Source organism: Python bivittatus, unplaced genomic scaffold (genome assembly GCF_059951505.1).
Source record: "Python bivittatus isolate LINGU-HERP-01145 unplaced genomic scaffold, Pbiv_v1 ctg000700_np1212, whole genome shotgun sequence".
Lineage (NCBI taxonomy): Eukaryota > Metazoa > Chordata > Lepidosauria > Squamata > Pythonidae > Python > Python bivittatus.
In genome coordinates, this window is record NW_028277098.1 from 9,763,293 (window position 1) to 9,781,479 (window position 18,187).

An 18,187-nucleotide genomic window follows, 5' to 3' on the forward strand; every position below is an offset into this window, starting at 1 on the left:
TATCTATTCTTGAAAGGATCTACGTCTTTCAGAAAAATAGATATCCTCTCTTGAATTGCCATTTTTCTGTCTCCATATATCAAGCAGCCCTAAATTGTCCATCAAATTTTTTAAAAAAAACTTTTTGTAATTTACCTTGAGTGATTTTAATGTTTTTCTCAGAGGTTCTATCCAGTTGTGGGGAGATCACTCAATTCCAATCTCCCATTTATTTATTATTAAATTTATATGCTGCCCATCTCCCCCAAAGGGTGACTCTGGGCGGCTCACAATTAAAATCAAACATCAAAAACAGTTATCTTTCTCTCTCTCTCTCCCTCTCCCTCTCCCTCTCCCTCCCTCTCTCTTTCTCCACATTAAATTAATTAAAAAGGATCATACTAGATAAAAAGACTATATGCATAATCAAACACCAATTTTCATAAGAGAAACCTATTAATCTCTCCATAAGTCATTTATAGAATAGTACTTTATCCTCATTTGAGGCATAAATTCCCAGTACCGAAGTCTTAGTGGCATGCAAATTAACTTCTACCCCAACAAATCTACCATGCTTGTCAGTCAGTACAAGTTCTGGTTTTAGTTGGGGACTAATATACAGAACAACTCAATCAATCAATCAATCAATCAATCAATTTCCTTCCTTCCTTCCCTCCCTCCCTCCCTCCCTCCCTCCCTCCCTTCCTTCCTTCCTTCCTTCCTTCCTTCCTTCCTTCCTTCCTTCCTTCCTTCCTTCCTTCCCTCTCTCTCTCTCTCTCTTTGCATCTGAAATAAATTCTTCACCCAAATTGTTATAAATCAAATATTTTAAATATTTTTTCTAGTATGTGTCTCGTGTAGGCAAATTATATCTTGATAAGATCCTCCTACAATCCTGATTAAGCCATTCTTTTCCCACTGCAAACATTTGCACATGGGTTAAAATTATCAGAAAGGGGAAACTTTCTCAAAATCTCAATGTTCACTAAAGTTGTCTTCCATCAAATTCTTTTGCTGAAGATGCTATCTCTTCCTTACCTCTGTTACCCTGTACACTGACTAGTATAAGGTCTATGTGCCAATTCATAAGAGTTAATTTTTGAAATATATGAAGCTTTCATCTGCTTTTATTACAGCAACAACTAATTTCCAATATGTAATATTAGCATTTGATAATTAGTGAGTTTTCCTACATGTTTGGTGTCTTTTTAATTCATAGATAAATAATAGTACAACATTTACTGCTGAGGAACTTTATGACTGCATTTCCCAAGAAATATACAGGTAAGCTTTTTTTTTTTTTTTTACAAAAAATAAAAATAAAAAAAAGTAATACCAAGTGGTTCTTTCATAACCTTCCCATGCCACAGTCTATGCAAAATCTGTTCTTTTATCCTGTCACTTAGTGTTAACAAAATTTAAAAGTGGTTATAATTAAATAAGAATATTACATACTCCTGTCTGTACATGTTGTGTGTAAGTTTCCCAGGACTGTTTCAGAGAAGTAGTCAGTTTATTATTTTACGGTTCTCAAATAATCTGATTCCTTTCCAAGTTCATGATGTATATTGGCCTCAGTTAGCAAACAATTAGCAGCTATTTCTTTCTGTGCTGTTGTTTTGGAGCACTATAACTTTCTGAAGTTGAATCATTAAGAAAGAAAAGAGTGTCAGTGCAGCTTGAAGAAAATAAATGTATTCGGGAGAATATTTTTCTTTCCAAATTATTTGTTAGACTTTACTATCTCAGTCACAATGAAAACAAAATATGTAATTAAAAATATAGCAAAATAGGAAAATGTTCCTACAAATACATAAAGAGAAAGAATTGAAATCAGAACAGTACAGAATGTTTTAGACTTATGAAGGCTTTGCAAGAGTGTTGGCAATTGTCAGAAGAAAGGTTTTTAAATTAAAAAGGTCCTAAAAGTTACTCTTGTGATATTAGAAATTCCAAAGGTAAAAAGGATGTCTATACACTATGCATCTGTCACTTTTTCAGTTTTGATGGTGCCTTGAGCTCATTTCATTTGGGAAAGCTGATTTTCTGCTAGTGCTGTTTTCTAAAGTGTCTAACACCATCTCCTGATATAGATAAGGCTAATGCATGTCTCTACTAAGCAGCATTTCAAGATAAGGTGATATCAACAAATATTGTTCTAAAACTTTGGGTGGCCATGGTACTCAATCAATCAATCAATTCCATCCTAAAATATAATTGTTTTCTCAACCGTGCTGAAATTAGCTTTGAGGATTCAGGGCAGAAATCAGGTAGCCTAGCATATTACAGTCATATAATGCCTGAATAAATCTCTCCCTCCCATGTTTTCATCAGCTGTTTGGCTACAACATAGATAATACTGTAGCTTGATTTGATGGCATATCTGTAATGCTGAGTCTTGATACTTACTGAGATGAGGTTCAGGGCAAATAATTATCTTGTCAGGACAGACAAGGTTATTCAGTAGTAACTTGCAGATCCTGTGTTAAACTAATTTTAAGTCTGTCACTGGTTTATAATTTTGTTCTAAAATCACTGAAATGTAGCAGAGACTGTGCCCTATAACTTATATGATGGCGACTTCTATACTGATCACGTTATTGAATATAATAAGGCATTTTCACATGCTAACAAAACTGCAAGGGTAGTAATTGGTATTCACCAAAAGATCTCTTTTTCCACCAATGGCAAATCAATTTCTTTAAATCAAGCAAATGACTGACTTCACAGATTTAAAGAAATTAGTTTTTCTTTGATGAAAAAAGAGAACGTTTGGAAGTAAGTAAGGGCGTATCAAGTGAAAGAACTAAAAGTTTAACCCATTCTCTAGGCAAGAAGGAATGACCTTTAAGAATGGATTGAGGACCCCTTTTAATATAACTCATAAAAGGAAAAGAATCAGAAATATCCTTGCAAATACTGTCCCATAATTTATTTATTGTTTATTTGTTTAGCAAATGTATATAGGCGCCCATTTCACAAAAAGTGACTCTGGGCAACTTACAAGCAAAATAACAATTAAAACCATATCACAATATAAAAAATATCAGACATAAATAACAACAAAAATAAAAAATACAAACATAAAGGAATAAAACATAAAAGAACCCTAAATATATTTTCAGCTCCTTCCTAAACAATAATCCATTATGGCTACTTAATGTCTGTTATTACATATCTTATTTTATTTAAAAAGCTATCCAATATATAGGGGATGGCCACTTCCACTTGAGTGGCAGTTTCATCCCATTTTTAATGAATCTAACATGTTTGCCTAAATAAATAAAATAATTTAATGCAGTCTGTAATTTTCTTGACCTGAAGTATGGGGTCTAGTAATAGTAATGTTTGGAAAAGAAGTTCAAGTTCTGGCAACAGCATGTAACTGGTCAAGCTTATGATTTTTCCATTCATCTAAACTGGCCTTGATTATCAGTAAGGTTGCTGGTTTGATGTTAATGTATTTTAGATTCTTTATTCTATGACTACAGTTGTGCTGTGCCATGTTGTCTGTCTTTAGGGAATAAATCTTGTTGTGTGCATTTATATATGGAACAGTAGTACCATTTTACCACATCTAAAACACCATGAATCGCTTCCTGTTCTAGAAGAAGCACTTCTGGAAAATGGCAGTCCACTCCATAACATCTAAATTGAAGCATTCTGAGAGAAAAAACAAACCACAGTGTTTTGCATACAACTAATTCTGACATTATATTAACACTTCTAAAAAGGTGGGAATGTGCTGTTTTGGGGGAGGGAAGTAATGAGTATGTGGAGATAGTTGCTCATTGGTGAGAGCTGCATTTTTTTATGCCCGGATGTATATTTCTACATAATCTTTCTAATGTAGGAATGGAATGCCAAATGGATGTCACCAGAATTAAAAAAGGAAAGGTGTTATGAGACCCAGAAAATAGTTTGTCTAACATATCTTTCACTATTGCCTACTTTACCAATGCCTTGAAAGGTACACTTTCTTGCTTTAACTATGAGAAATTCCAATTCCAAAGTGTACCGGATTATACTTGATGATTTTGAATCAATGCAGTTTCTGATACAAGAGTGTGTTTTGAATAAAAAAGTCAAATTGATACTGAAGCATTATTTCTTTTACAATCCAAGATAGTATATCCAATTATGTGATAATAAATTCCAAAGAAACGAACCATAATTAGCCCTCCCCACAAAAAAAAAAAAATGTATACAGTGGTAGACCAGTAGCCACTGATGAAAAAAGGCCAATACACCATGCAAAATAGCAAGACAACCTTGATTAAAATTTATCTCCCAGCGAGCTGGAAGCCTGTTGAAACTAAAATGGTGATTACAGCTTGGCAGGTGGCTGACAGGGTATATATGTGGGTCCTTCCTTAGGAGGGAGTATAAAACCCTGAGTACTACACTGTAAACCCTTCTCCTGTATCCTCATCCACTGCACTACAGAAGTTGGCAAGATCTGGAGGAGAAGGTTTCTTGAAAGATATGGTTAGCTTCATATTGAAAATGATGTTCCTCCGGGTAACTTGCTGCTTAGAGCTTTAAAGGCTATGAACAGCACTTTAAACCAATACTGAAAATGGAAGCCTTAGAAAAAAAGAATTCCACGCGTTTTAAAAAGCTACAGAAAGTCATAACTGAGAGGATTGGGCTAGGTTTAGTAATTTGCATCTTTTCTCCTCCTCCTCCCCAGAGCACGGTTATCAGTTGGATGTGGCCAACTAGTTCAGCTGGAACATACTATTAGACAGTGCTATGAATCTGTCTGTCTGGAAGTCAAGAACAGAGGATGGCTCTAAATTCTTCAATCAACTGAAACTTTTGAAAGGAGTGGTTTTCTTCTCACCAGGCAAAACATACTAGGACCCACCTACATAGAAACTTAGACCTCTGTAATTTATCAGTGTTTCTTGCTTTCTTAGCAGCTTTGTTTAAAGATCACACTTAAAGATCATACTTAAAGATACATTATGTTAAATCCATAGTTTGTCCTTGTATGTATGTATGTTTCCACTATCTGGAAGAAGAAGGAGTTAGAACTGGGACCATGGTGAAGGGATTTTTAAATCCCCCTGACAATGGTAGCTTTCACTCGTGATGTAAATCACTGCTTCAGTGGTGGAGTAATTTTTAAATCTTTATATTACCAATTCCCAGAGCAATACTCTTAACAATTAAAAGTATGAACTAATTACAGTGGCATACCACTACCCTTTCCCCTTCCCCAGCGTATGATAACTTCAAATTAAACCGTGCAGTCTTTTTTTTATTGTGAAGCCTGCAGGTGAATTATGCACACTCTACCAGCCCATTCCCTGCAAACAGTCTCAATACATAATGTCCACTGGTTTTGTAGCTGTCACAACCACAGTTTTTTGAAATGCCCTCTTCCTTCCAGGTCAGTCGCCAAAGGGCTCACTCAGAAAGTAAAGAGGTTAGGTGCCAAATGCTGTGGCATCTTCATTGGCTGTAGGAGCCATGCAATAACTACAGCCTTGGTCAAGAGACAGGGAGAAGGAAAACAGGTGATCTCAGTGGATGCTCATGGCAGGCTGAACCAAAGACTGGCTTGCACTCCTGTGCTTCACTGCATTGTAAGGTTCTTATATTAGGATAACATGGAACTCTTGTGGCAAATTATCTTCATCTACTCAGCATAACTAATTATCCAAGTAATTTTGGGGGCATTTGTGTAGGAAGATGTCCACACACCCAGAAATTCTGAGTAAATGTGCAAAAGATTGTGTTGCATCATCCAGAATAAACTAGGATTTTATAATTGCAAGCGTTTGTGCTACTTTTATAAGAGCAAAGTCCCCACCTGACTGGAAAGCAGCTTTGTATGCTAACCATAGGGAAAAGATGTCAGGGTTGGGAGGGGTTGCATTTAATTTGTGCCTCTTTTTATAGTACAAAAGTCTTAATCTATTTGCTCTTTATTGACTAATTCTGTTGCTACTCTGTTATTGTCATTTGATATTTTTAATAAAAGGGGAATCCATGCTATTGTAGATTCATTTCAAACATTTTAATTTCAAATTTAGATTAAAAAGAAGTTTTATATCCTTCATGTTGTCCAGAACTCCTCTGTACATGAGACTGCAAGGAAGAGGGAGTAGTAGGTTCATATAGCTGATTGTTTCACTTGAGGACCCATTTATGGCCGTATGTTCAGAACTTGTGTTATGAGATCCTAAGTATGCAAATAAATTAGTTACCCCCTTGATTTCTGCAGAGCTAAGTATTGTCACTCTAGAAATGCTTAATTACAGTTGGATCCCTGTGCTGACATGTCAGAGCATCCACTACATGTAACCTGGGTTAGAAACTGATAATGATTAGAGAACTAACTGTTGGTAAATGGAGGTAAATAAAGTCTTGAAGCTTATTTATAATATCTGGAATTATGAGGTATGAATAGTCAGGAGGAAGAGGAGCTGGGGAGTCAATTCTATTCGGTGGAAGAAATCCTAAAGATACCTTTCTGAAAGCAAGTCACATTCAACTAAATATGGCAAGACTCTGTAGATTGGAATAACATCCTAGACATATAAAGAACTGTATTGTAAACATATTAGGACCTAGTGCCTTTTACTACAATTCCCATTGCTCCAACCAGCACTGCCCATAGTCAAGAACAGTCAGGATTATAGTCCAAAGTATTAGAATAAGGCAGTATCTTGGGCAGCAACAGTTGTCAGAAACATGTACTATTGAGTGATGTACTATGAAGGGCCATTTTTCATTCATCCCATTATCCTAGATTGATCCTACCACTAGATATGACCATGTTGGAATTACAACATATATTTACAAAGATTGTCTATTTTTATAAAGATAGAAATGCATTGTATAGTAAAGATTCTGAAATTTTCAAAATAGGTTTTAGATTTAATTGCCCTGATAATCCATATATTAATATACTAATTTATGAGTGGTACTACTGGATGTTAAAATATGGAATATTCTCTTAGCATAATTTCTAGGAATGAGATCCAAATTTAAATCATTTTAAGCATAGAATCGACATTGTTATAAAATCAGTTGATAAAGATAGAAAATCTTCCTATGTAGTTCCCCCTGCTTAAAACCATTTATTCCATCTGTATAAGCATACCTGAAAGATATAATTTTTTTAAATATTAGAGTTATCAATTTTATGCACAGACTGGCATTATATATAGTTAGACCAATATTCCACAAGAAGAGGCTATGAAAATTACAGAATATATTCTGAGTAAAAGGAGCAATGCTTTCAGGACTTCCAATTAATTTTACTTGTTCTTTGACAGCGTCATTTTTTTCTGCTTTGAATACATATTATTGACAGAATTTTGGCACAGCCAAATTTTATGTAATTAAGGTCCTTGGAGAGTTTGAGATATTTCTTAATTTTCAGCAGCAGACAGTTGCATTTGTCTTGGGAATTGTGATCAAAAGCAATCCATTATTTAGATGTTCACACTCCAAAGATGGCTAGTCAATTCTTGTCTACCAATTCCACCTTCTCTAAATGTTAAGGCATTGGAGGAATTACAATATTTTAAATACATTTATTTAGCAGATTGATGTATTGAAGACTTAATTGCAGACAGTCCAAATTGGGTTATAAAACTAGAAGTACAAATAAGACAGAACTTCAGAAAGCCTTTCCCCTCCCTGAGAAATCATGCAGCAAACAAAAAGAATGGGTGTTAACGGTACAAATATTATTTGATGCATATTCTCGAAATGTGAAAGGCATTATTAAGCGTTACTATATTCTTTACAACACAATCCAGTTTGTCATCAAGCTCCCCTGTTTGCTCATAAATGGTCCAGATTTGAGGAATTTTTTGAGGGCAGTATGATGCAACATGAGTGGGAACAGACTATTCTATGGTTTTCTTGGTTTCTATGGAGAGGAAGGGTTTTTTTTTTTCTTATTTTAACTCTGTTTAACCTATTTTTGGCTCATGATACAGGTTTTGAGGATTTCCCAACACAACATGGAAGAAAACCATGCCACAGTTTTTTTAAGCAAATGGGCTGGAGGTGGCTCCAGGAACTGTAAAAATGGAGCCTAACAACTCTGTATCTCAGGTTACCTACTCATGATTTAAAGGCATTTAATAAGGGGAAATGCAAGACATTGCAATGTAGAGAGGTGTATTGGATTTACATGTCAGATTTAGTAGCCTGAATTAGGGTTACCAGATAGCTGAACAGGCAATGGACAATTTGAAAGGAGGAGGACAAATGGGGGTAAAAGGAGGATACACTAACTGTTTAGCTTTCTTGGCATCCACAACAAACATTACAGTGAAAAACTGCAAAAAAAAAGTACTGAGGCCTATATGCATATGAAATTACTTTTCCAGCACCAGAAAGACTAGTTTTTCAATCCCAGGAACATGCTGAGAATCAGTTAGGAGGCAAAAGCTTTCAGCATATAACAGATTAAGGTCTTGTCAGTCTCCGGCAGCAGCTCAAGGCCAGAGGGTAATAATAAGGTGGCAGAGTGGAGCTTGTGAATTTGCATTAGCACTGACTAGGGAAGGACTGCACCAGGAAGAAAAGCTGCTTAGGGAAGAGATAGCTTAAAATAGATACTCAAAAAGCCAGACAATATTTGAGGTCTGGTAATCCTAGCTTGAATTGATTTAGACAAGAATATGAATTGATTCTGAGATACTTTCCATTTTCCTAGCCATTGTGCTTATATTTTTCGTTTCTAGTTTTTATTGTACTTTTGTTTTGAAGATGTGTGTTTTGATAATTGGTTAATATTATACTTTGTCTTAATGGTCATTTGCCATCAATTTGTGTATGAAGGCATGTCATGCAATTGAAGTACAGTTCGGGCTTTTATAAAACAACATATTTATACCCGAACTGTATTCATTTATTTGACCTGATGGGCAAGGCTGCCCATCCGTTGACTTGAGCCAGGTTGGTTTAGTGGTTAAGGCATCAGGCTAGAAAAGGGGGGACGGTGAGTTCTAGCCCTGCCTTAGACACAAAGCCAGCTGGGTGACCTTGGGCCAGTTACTTTCTCTCAGCCCTGGGAAGGAGGTAATAGCAAACCACTTCTGAACTCTTGCCAAGAAAGCTGCAGGGACTAGTCCAGGCAGTCACCAGGAGTCAACAATGACTTGAAGGTACACACAGATAAATACTGTATCATTGGCTTTCATTGGCTCATTCACTTGAAAGGAACATTTTATTACAATTCAGAGACATTTTTGATAAAATAAAACAGAATGGCCATGGGCAGGCAAAAAAGCAGTGGGAGCGGAAGTGACTTCCAACTTCCTGCTGGCTTCCCCATTGACTTTGCTTGTGGGAAGCTGGCAGGGAGCATCGGAAATCATTCCTTGGCTGACCCACAGAACTGCCTGCCACTTTGCTGGAGGGAAGGGAAACGAAGCTGCAGACCAGAAGGAAAATTGCACTCCCACTCCCCATCTTAGCATGGCCCCAAGGGTCCCCTCCAGGGAGGAAGAGTTGACCACCAGTGCCCCCCAGCCAGCCCTACCTCACCAGCAGGCATCCAAGTCACTCCCTCATCCTTCCTTCATCACCAACCGCTATTAAGAAATTTCAAATTTTGGCCTTGGTTCCAAAACAGCCACTCACCTGTTGGGCCTTGCCGCCAGCCAGTCGGGCACGGGAGCCAGAGGGAGGTGAGAAAGAACAGAGATACACCCTTCCCATTTTCTTTGCACCACACAACCTTCGGATTTCTGGGAAGTGTAGTCAGAAGGTGCGGTGGCGCTGAAGCAGCCACAACTTTGCCAAATTTCAATCCCACAGGAGTAACAGGACCTCTATTTTGGACTAATTCTTTAAGCTAGCCCATTTAAGGTACGTTGATTCAAAAATTGTTGCCTTATAATGCACTGTTTTGCCCAGTTGAAACAGACAAACACTGAGAGTTTAGTAGTATACCAGAAAACCCATGACCTGCTGGGCCATTCTTTCAGAGATATTTCCTTACCTAAACAGAGAAACAGAATGACCATGGGGAGATTGCTATTGTTTTGGTTTTAAAATTAAAGAAGGAAACATCAGCTTATTAAATAAGAAAGATGTGTTGCAAGAGAAATATAGATGCTTTTCATTTAACAAAGGACACTTTTGATGACAACATTTGTGGTTGATCTGCCATTCTTTAAGAATAATGTTTTCACTTCTTTTTCCTCAACTTAAAGCAACATACAGCTAACCATGCTGGAATACTGGTTTCTTCAGATAAATCAGTACATTCTCCATGGTTTGTCCTTGCGCTTTATGTACAGTGAGAGCAAAGCATGACTGTATTGGGAACAGCTGAAGAGGGACATCTTCACCTTCTGATAAATTCAGCGTAATTTTTGGAATCACGACAATGTCATTTTTGAATGCATCTGTGTTTATCTTTGCTACAATGAGATTCTTGTGGAGTTCTTCCACAGTCATCTACATTTGATTGCAAAGCCTTGGAAGATCCAAGTTCCTCATTAAAATGATAGGAGATCCTATCTTCAATTCCAGCTTATGTGGTGGCAATCCAGAGAGTTTGAGTGAATCAAGGAATTCTGTTGGAATATGAGTGGCATTAGCTCCTTCACTGATGGCATTGAAGGAACAATACTCTTTCATCATTCCAGGGAAGTGTCTAATGCATGTGGAATTGATTTTTCTCATTTCATTAAGGGAACCAAGATAGAGTTCTTTGAGAAGAGTTCTGCAGGATTGTCAAATGTCAGGTAGATTAAACCTATACATTCTTCCATAGTTCTTCCTGGCAGAACCATATATCTTCAGGCAATTCCACTTCATCATTTTGATTTTTCTGAATCTTGTCTTCTCCAACATCCAATAAAAGCTCAGGATATCTTCCTTCTCCCTCACTTAACCACATGCTTCTCTTCAACTGAAACTTGACAAAGCTTCCCCATAAGTATGATTTTTTGATGCATGAATTTTCCACACCAGAATAATTTCCTCTTCTCACAACTGGTAGAAACTGACGGAAATCAAATGGTTAAAATTCCCCCAAAGGCATCATTCTTGCTGCATATATTGCGAAGAGTCTGATGTACACTTTCAAAGCTCTCCCTTCTAATCATGGGGCTGTCATCCCAGACAATAAGTCTTGCACATTGAATCAAATTTGCAGTAATGGAGATTTTTTCGATGTTACAAAGAGCTTTTTCATTTATTTTCAGGGGTATCTTGAATCTTGAATGTACTGTCCTACCACTAGGCATCAGTGTTGCTGCAATATTGGATGATGCTTCAGCAATAGCAACATCTCCATCTCCCCTAACTTTAGCGAGGATCAAGTTGGTGACAGATGCATTTTCCCTTGCTCTTTCTCTGTTGAGGTCTTGTCATCAAAGGTGGGCATTGTCATGTTCAGCAATTTTCGCAGTAATTACTCTTTGCCACATATTCTCAAGTCAATCTTCCCTTTCTTCCTCCGTCTATTCTTGTCTCCTTAATCTGGGCCTTTCATTGTCATTCTGGAGACATGCAGCCCTTTCATCCTCTGCTTCTTCATCTCTTTTGTTATTTATTCTTTGTCTCTGATCCTGGAGATTTGCATTTCTCTGCTCCTTTATCTCTTCCTCTTCTCCTTTCCTGCTTCTTGTGATTCTGGAGATGGGCATGCCTCTCTTCCTCTGCCTCTCCTTCTCTCATGTTATTTGTCCTGCTTGATCCTGGAGTGGTGTGGCCCCAGCCTCATCCAATTCTTGTTCTTTCCTCCTACTTACTGTTTCTCTACGATATTTGGTGTTATCTCTTGACCATGATGTTCCTCCTCTCTTTCCATGTGGCATAATTATGCTGACGATATTACTTTATTTTATTTTATTTTTTTATTTTAGCACAATGCTGTATGGTGCCATCATCACCTCAGAAGAGTTTAGAATCCCTGCCGGCTTCTCCACTGACTTGTGGGAAGCTGTCAGAGAGCATTTTAAATGAGGATCGTGTGAGCACAGCTGACAACTGCAGCCCAGTGGTGCTAAAGTGGTGGCAGTGCAGTGGTGCTGATCACCTCCGAAGAGTTTAGAATTCCTGCTGGCTTCCCCACTGACTTTGCTTCCAGGACGTTCGCAGGGAGAAAGTCAGTGGGGAAGCTGGCAGGATGTTACAAGTCCAAAGCCAGCAGGCAGGCAAGCGGCTGCTGCTGGGTAGGGGAGGGAGTGAGGGGGTGCATGAGTGTTGCAGTGCAGTCCGAGCACAGAGGGACTGGGGGAGGGTGGACAGGTGGGAGAGACTTACATGAGCAACTCGTGACCTTCCCTGCCGGCTTCCTCATTGACTTTGTCCCTGCAAGCTGCCCATAAGCAAAGACTGAAAGATGACCAAAAAGGGATCAAATTGGCAATCAAAGTAATCAAAGGCCTAAAGAAAGGACACTATTTTGATCATTTGTAACTGCTTATGGATCCTCAGTATTTTAGTAGACAACTGTAGTGTTTTGGTATTCTAGTATTTCGTTTACTCAGTAATTTAACCATTTAGTAATGCAAGTTTTACAAGTATTTTAGTTCATTCTTAGTTTACATTTATATTCTGTTTTCACTTATTTTTCTATTTTTCTTTGTGATTTATAAGTGTCCTTGTGACCAGTGTTCTGGTCATTGACTGTAATAAGGGACTTTGATTTTGATCATGAAAGGGCTGGAGAAATTTTCATATGAGGAATGGTTAAAATATTTGGGGCTTTCTAGCTTAATGGTAAGGGGGAAGTAAGTAAGAAAAAAGGTAAATGGAGATGTGGTAGAAGTATACAGAAATACTTTGTTTTCCTTCCTAACATTGGACTCTAGTAACAACAGATTAATACTTCAGTACACCTCTATAAGCAATTGCTGTGAAATACAAAATGAGAAAATGATTGTGCTGTCTGCAATCTTTCTATAGGAATTTAATTGACCAATGGTGTCAGTGTTACGGATTTAATGGCCCCGCAGTCTAATCTGATAAGTCTCAAGGGATGTTTCATATACAGGTGAAACTCGAAAAAATTAGAATATCGTGCAAATGTTCATTTATGTCAGTATGGCAACTCAAAAGATGAAACCAATATATGAGATAGACGCATTACATGCAAAGCGAGATATGTCAAGCCTTACTTTGGTATAATTGTGATGATTATGGCGTACAGCTTATGAAAACCCCAAATTCACAATCTCAGAAATTAGAATATTACATGACATCAATAACACAAGGATTGGAAATAGAACAATATCGGACCTCTGCAAAGTATAAGCATGCATATGTACTCAGTACTTGGCTGCCGCAATGTGGCGTGGCATGGATGCTATCAGCCTGTGGCACTGCTGAGGTGTTATGGAAGACCAGGATGCTTCAATAGCGGCCTTCAGCTCCGCTGCATTGTTCGATCTCATCTCCCTCATCTTTCTCTTGGCAATGCCCCATAGATTGTCTATGGGGTTCAGGTCAGGCGAGTTTGCTGGCCAATCAAGCACAGTAATCCCATGGTCACTGAACCAGGTTTTGGTACTTTCGGCAGTGTGGGCAGGTGCCAAGTCCTGCTGGAAAATGAAGTCAGCATCCCCATAAAGCTCGTCTGCGGAAGGAAGCATGAAGTGCTCCAAAATCTCCTGGTAGACGGCTGCGTTGACCCTGGACTTAATGAAGCACTGTGGACCAACACCAGCAGATGACATGGCTCCCCAAATCAACACAGACTGTGGAAACTTCACACTGGACTTCAAGCATCGTGCATTGTGTGCCTCTCCATTCTTCCTCCAGACTCTGGGTCCTTGGTTCCCAAATGAGATGCAAAAGTTGCTCTCATCAGAAAAGAGGACTTTGGACCACTGGGCAACAGACCAGTTCTTTTTTTCTGTAGCCCAGGTAAGATGCTTCTGACGTTGTTTGTTGTTCAGGAGCGGCTTGACAAGAGGAATATGACATTTGAAGCCCATGTCCAGGATCCATCTGTGTGTGGTGGCTCTTGATGCACTAACTCCAGCCTCAGTCCACTCCTTGTGAAAGTCCCCAACACTTTTGAATGACCTTTTCCTGACAATCCTATCCAGGCTGCGGTCATCCCTGCTGCTTGTGCACCTTTTTCTTCCACACTTTTCCCTTCCACATAACCTTCTATTGATGTGCTTTGATACAGCACTTTGGGAACATCCAACTTCTTTTGTAATTACCTTTTGGGGCTTTCTCTCCTTATGGAGGGTCTCAATGATGGTCTTCTGCACAACTGTCAGGTCAGCAGTCTTTCCCATGCTTGTGATTCCTACTGAACCAGCCTGAGTAACCATTTAAAGGCTCAGGAACCCTTTGCAGGTGTTATGGCTTCATTAGCTGATTAGAGTGGGACACTTTGAGCCTAGAATATTGCACCTTTTCACACTATTCTAATTTTCTGAGATTGTGAATTCGGGGTTTTCATAAGCTGTACGCCATAATCATCACAATTATACCAAAGTAAGGCTTGACATATCTCGCTCTGCATGTAATGCATCTATCTCATATATCGGTTTCACCTTTTGAGTTGCCATACTGACATAAATGAACATTTGCATGATATTCTAATTTTTTGAGTTTCACCTGTAATTATTATCAACCCAAACCAACCCACTGCAGGATGAAGACCTCTTCATTGAAGGTTATGGACCCTAATCTATCCTGCCAGTTCAGTAAGGATTGGTAGATACATGTTCTTTTTATTTTCCAGTCTAGGGTTGAGAGAAAATCGAGTGGTCCAAAGTCACCCAGCCAGCTTCTGTGCCCAAGGGAAGACTAGAACCAGAGTTTCCCCACTCCTAGTCCAGCACCTTAATTCCTACACCTCACTGGCTCTCAGGTCTCATATATCCCTTGAAAAATTCCTTACATACATATTGTGTACCTGCTAAGCATTTTTATTTTTAGCCACTAGTCCAGTAGTTCTGTTACTTGGATAGTAGCATATTCAGCCTTTATGTTCATTTGTGTGGAAATAAAATTTGAAATGATATATCTTCACATTTGTAAAGATCTTTCCCCCCAGTAAATTTCATTTAGACCTCTGCAGGGCTAATTGCCTCATTTTTCTTACCCATATTATAATAGCCTTTACCATTGGAGTAAAATGTTTCCTCCTAGCAGTTAAAAAGTTGAACATTTACTGTCTGAACAATATAATCTACCATGTCCACACTCTCAAACACCTGTTTTTGCAAGTTCAGACTTGCAAACCCCTTTGCAAGAGGTTGGGAAATAGTCTAGGGATTTGTCACAAATGGGTGAATGCGATTGCTCTTACCTGACCCTTGATCTTCCAGACTGCTTTATTTATAGGCTGTGTTATGTGCAATGCTAAAACAACACTAAACCATATTATGGCTTTTCGTGTCCAAAACAAACCATGGTTTATTTTCCCAGAACTACCATTTGAACATAATTTGTTGTTAGCTTTGGGCTTGTTCACACTGTGATCCCATATTACATCTGATCTCAAAATACATGGTGTATCTTTTGCTTGTGTCTGCATACCACCCAATCTCCAAGAAGCAGGAGGCAACACTCCCTAGAAAATAAAATTACTCCTAAAGGAGTTCTTCCTATAGTATCCCACTTCTTTCTCTCTGGCTGCCATCTAATAAACTTGCTAAGGAAATGAACACAATGGAATACTCCTGGAGGGTGACCTAGCTTGAGTTTTCCGGCTAGGATCTCCCCAGTGTCAAAAAATGGTTTTGGGTTGTATGTATTCTCACAAATACTTTCCAGAGATTTTGGCTAACCTTGTTGAACTGCAGAATCATGCTTCCAAGAGAAAATAATTCCTTCCCTTCCCAATTCTCACTTTACTTTTTCCTTTGCTGTAAGTTTGCTATAAATGAAATTACTGGCTATCTTTGGAGGTGTTACTACTTGGGAAGAGGGCAGGTGCTGAAGGGGATTGGGAATGGGGCTTGAATAAAAATTAGCCATCAAGACATCCTTGATGTAATGCCATGTACATGGGTTTAGCCACCACACATCACCTGGGAATGCAAAGGCCAGTGCAGTGGGCAATGAGAAGGAAGAAGAAAGGGAAACAATAATTTGGTCATTGGTCTCATTCAGGAATTGATGCCTTGAGATGATATAGAACAGGCATAGAAAAAAATTTAATATTTCAGTTATCCCTATATTATTCCCCACCCTAGCATCACTCATTACTGGACATGCTAGTTGTGGCTGTTAGTGGTTGGAACTTACAAAGATCTGAAGGGTCCCAAATGCCTTGGAGGTTTCTTGGTTCTGTTGCCATGTACGATACCAAGTGTTCAGATAAAGCTGTTTAAAATATTACAATGTATTAGGTGGAGATGTTACCCAATGCAGCCAGTATTTGCAGCTCAAGCATTCTGTGGAGGAGGCAACAAATGTGGTCCACCAATGATAGTGGAGGAATGTAGTCAGCCAATCCTGGAAGCCAAGTTTAGTTTGCTAGGTTCCAAATTGAAGTTCAGAGCTGCCATAGTAGAGTTCTCAGAAATACTAGCTGTTCCTTAGCACAAGTTCAGCTAAACAGGCAGAATTTGGGAGTGTGTACAAGGGAGATGGGCTGCATTAATCCAAGCACATACTATCAGAGAAGGGAGGGAAAGCATGCAGAACATGGCTTCTGGAATTCTTTCACCTTAAAAATAATTCTGCTTTAGTCACATGATTAAGGGGGAGTCACTGCCCAAAGCCTCTCCCATGGGTATACTTTGGGGGAGGGGGATATTTTTCTTCATAGCCTCTGGTCAAATCCAGCCCATTTTCATTCTTAATCTTTCTTTTGCTAGCTTTTCATCACATCCAATTTGGTCCTGTTCCATTCTGGTTTTCAAGAGTTATCCTGCTGATAGACAGATGGAAAGAATTCCCCCAACCCCTTTTTATAATTTCTTGCAAATTTCCATTGGTTTGGAAATATAAAAAAAAACAGCACAACAAATTTTAAACTGATTCCTAAGGAGAGAGCCAACAGATGCTGGATTAACATCCAGTTCAGAAGAGTGTAGATAGATCAAGAAATGCTAGCGTGGATAGGGGCAATGTTGGGAGTGGGTTAATGGATAATCGTGCTAGTTAGGAAATAAAAGGCAGTTGTGAAATACCGTAACCTCATGCTGACACTGAATACAATCTTACAAGGGAAGGCTGCATTGAAGGAATACGTTGCTCTTTGTATCAAGGAGGATGTAAAACATACAAGAAAATACTGTATAGAAAGACTGGAATCACTGTGGGTGGCAATTATCTGGTCACAAATGTAAATGAAGTCTTATGCTATTAGTCTCCTGATCAAAATACCGAGGGTGAGGCTGAGATGGTGAAACACATCAGAAATGCACGCAGACGAGAACATTTTATGAGTTACTCATGCTCAGGCCGTGATAAATTACTTTTCTAGATATTATAAATGATTGGGTCTTTGAACAATTGATCTTAAAAACCAGACCGAAGGCAACCTTAGACTTAAGTGATCATAACCTAGCGCAAGATGCAAGCTTTGTGGAATCAATATGAAAGAGTGAAAATATTGCACTTAGTGTGCCAGGCAATCACCAGCAGAGTCCAAAATGTTACATTTGATGACAAATGGGGAACCTTCTAAAAAATGTGATTTGTGAAAAGTCAGGAAATTGCCAACCGTCCAGCAAAAAGCATAATTTATCAGCCAAATCAGGTTCAGTGCCAGAGGGCTGGGAGGTAGCCAGCATACTGATTTTTAAAAAGGAACCCAGGGGAGATCTAGGAAATTATATAAACCTTGCTGAAAACATGTAATTTTACAAAGACTCAATGTGCCTCACCATCCTTTTGCTTTTGTTTAGTATCTCTAGCGCGTTTTCAAAACACCTTTGCCAAAATCCGTCAATAGTTCTTATGAACTTAGTGGCCGTGGGGGTGAAAGGATTTGCCTTTTTATGGATTGCTAACAGAAAGGAAGGAGTAACTTTCTCAAAGTGGGGGGGGGGGGAAGTAGGATGTAGAACCTTTCAAGGTCTTGTGTTGGGATCAGCGCTTTTACTAACTGACTTTGGGGCAAGCAGGGAGTGGGTTATGTTTGTGGATGGTACTATTCAGGGTGGCTGTGAAGACTACAAAACAATCTCTTGTGAATGGCAAATACCATTCAATCCAAGCAGCTGCAAAGTAATAAACACTGGAACACGCACGCACGCACACACCCTTGCTTCGGATATAGACTGAAGGAATTTGGCAA

The 18,187-nt window shown here is 38.7% G+C and overlaps 1 protein-coding gene across 2 annotated transcripts in view; it reads left to right on the forward strand.

Moving 5' to 3' along the window:
- The window catches only part of SWT1 (SWT1 RNA endoribonuclease homolog), a 45,590-nt gene extending 39,600 nt beyond the window's left edge, over positions 1-5,990 (forward strand). For both annotated transcript variants that reach the window (XM_088154266.1, XM_088154265.1), the window contains 2 exons: positions 1,199-1,263; positions 4,673-5,990. In XM_088154266.1, coding sequence (XP_088010392.1) covers positions 1,199-1,263; positions 4,673-4,778 — 171 coding nt within the window. In that variant the 3' untranslated portion in view covers positions 4,779-5,990. The remainder of the gene's footprint in view (positions 1-1,198; positions 1,264-4,672) is intronic.
- Positions 5,991-18,187: the final 12,197 nt, after the last annotated feature.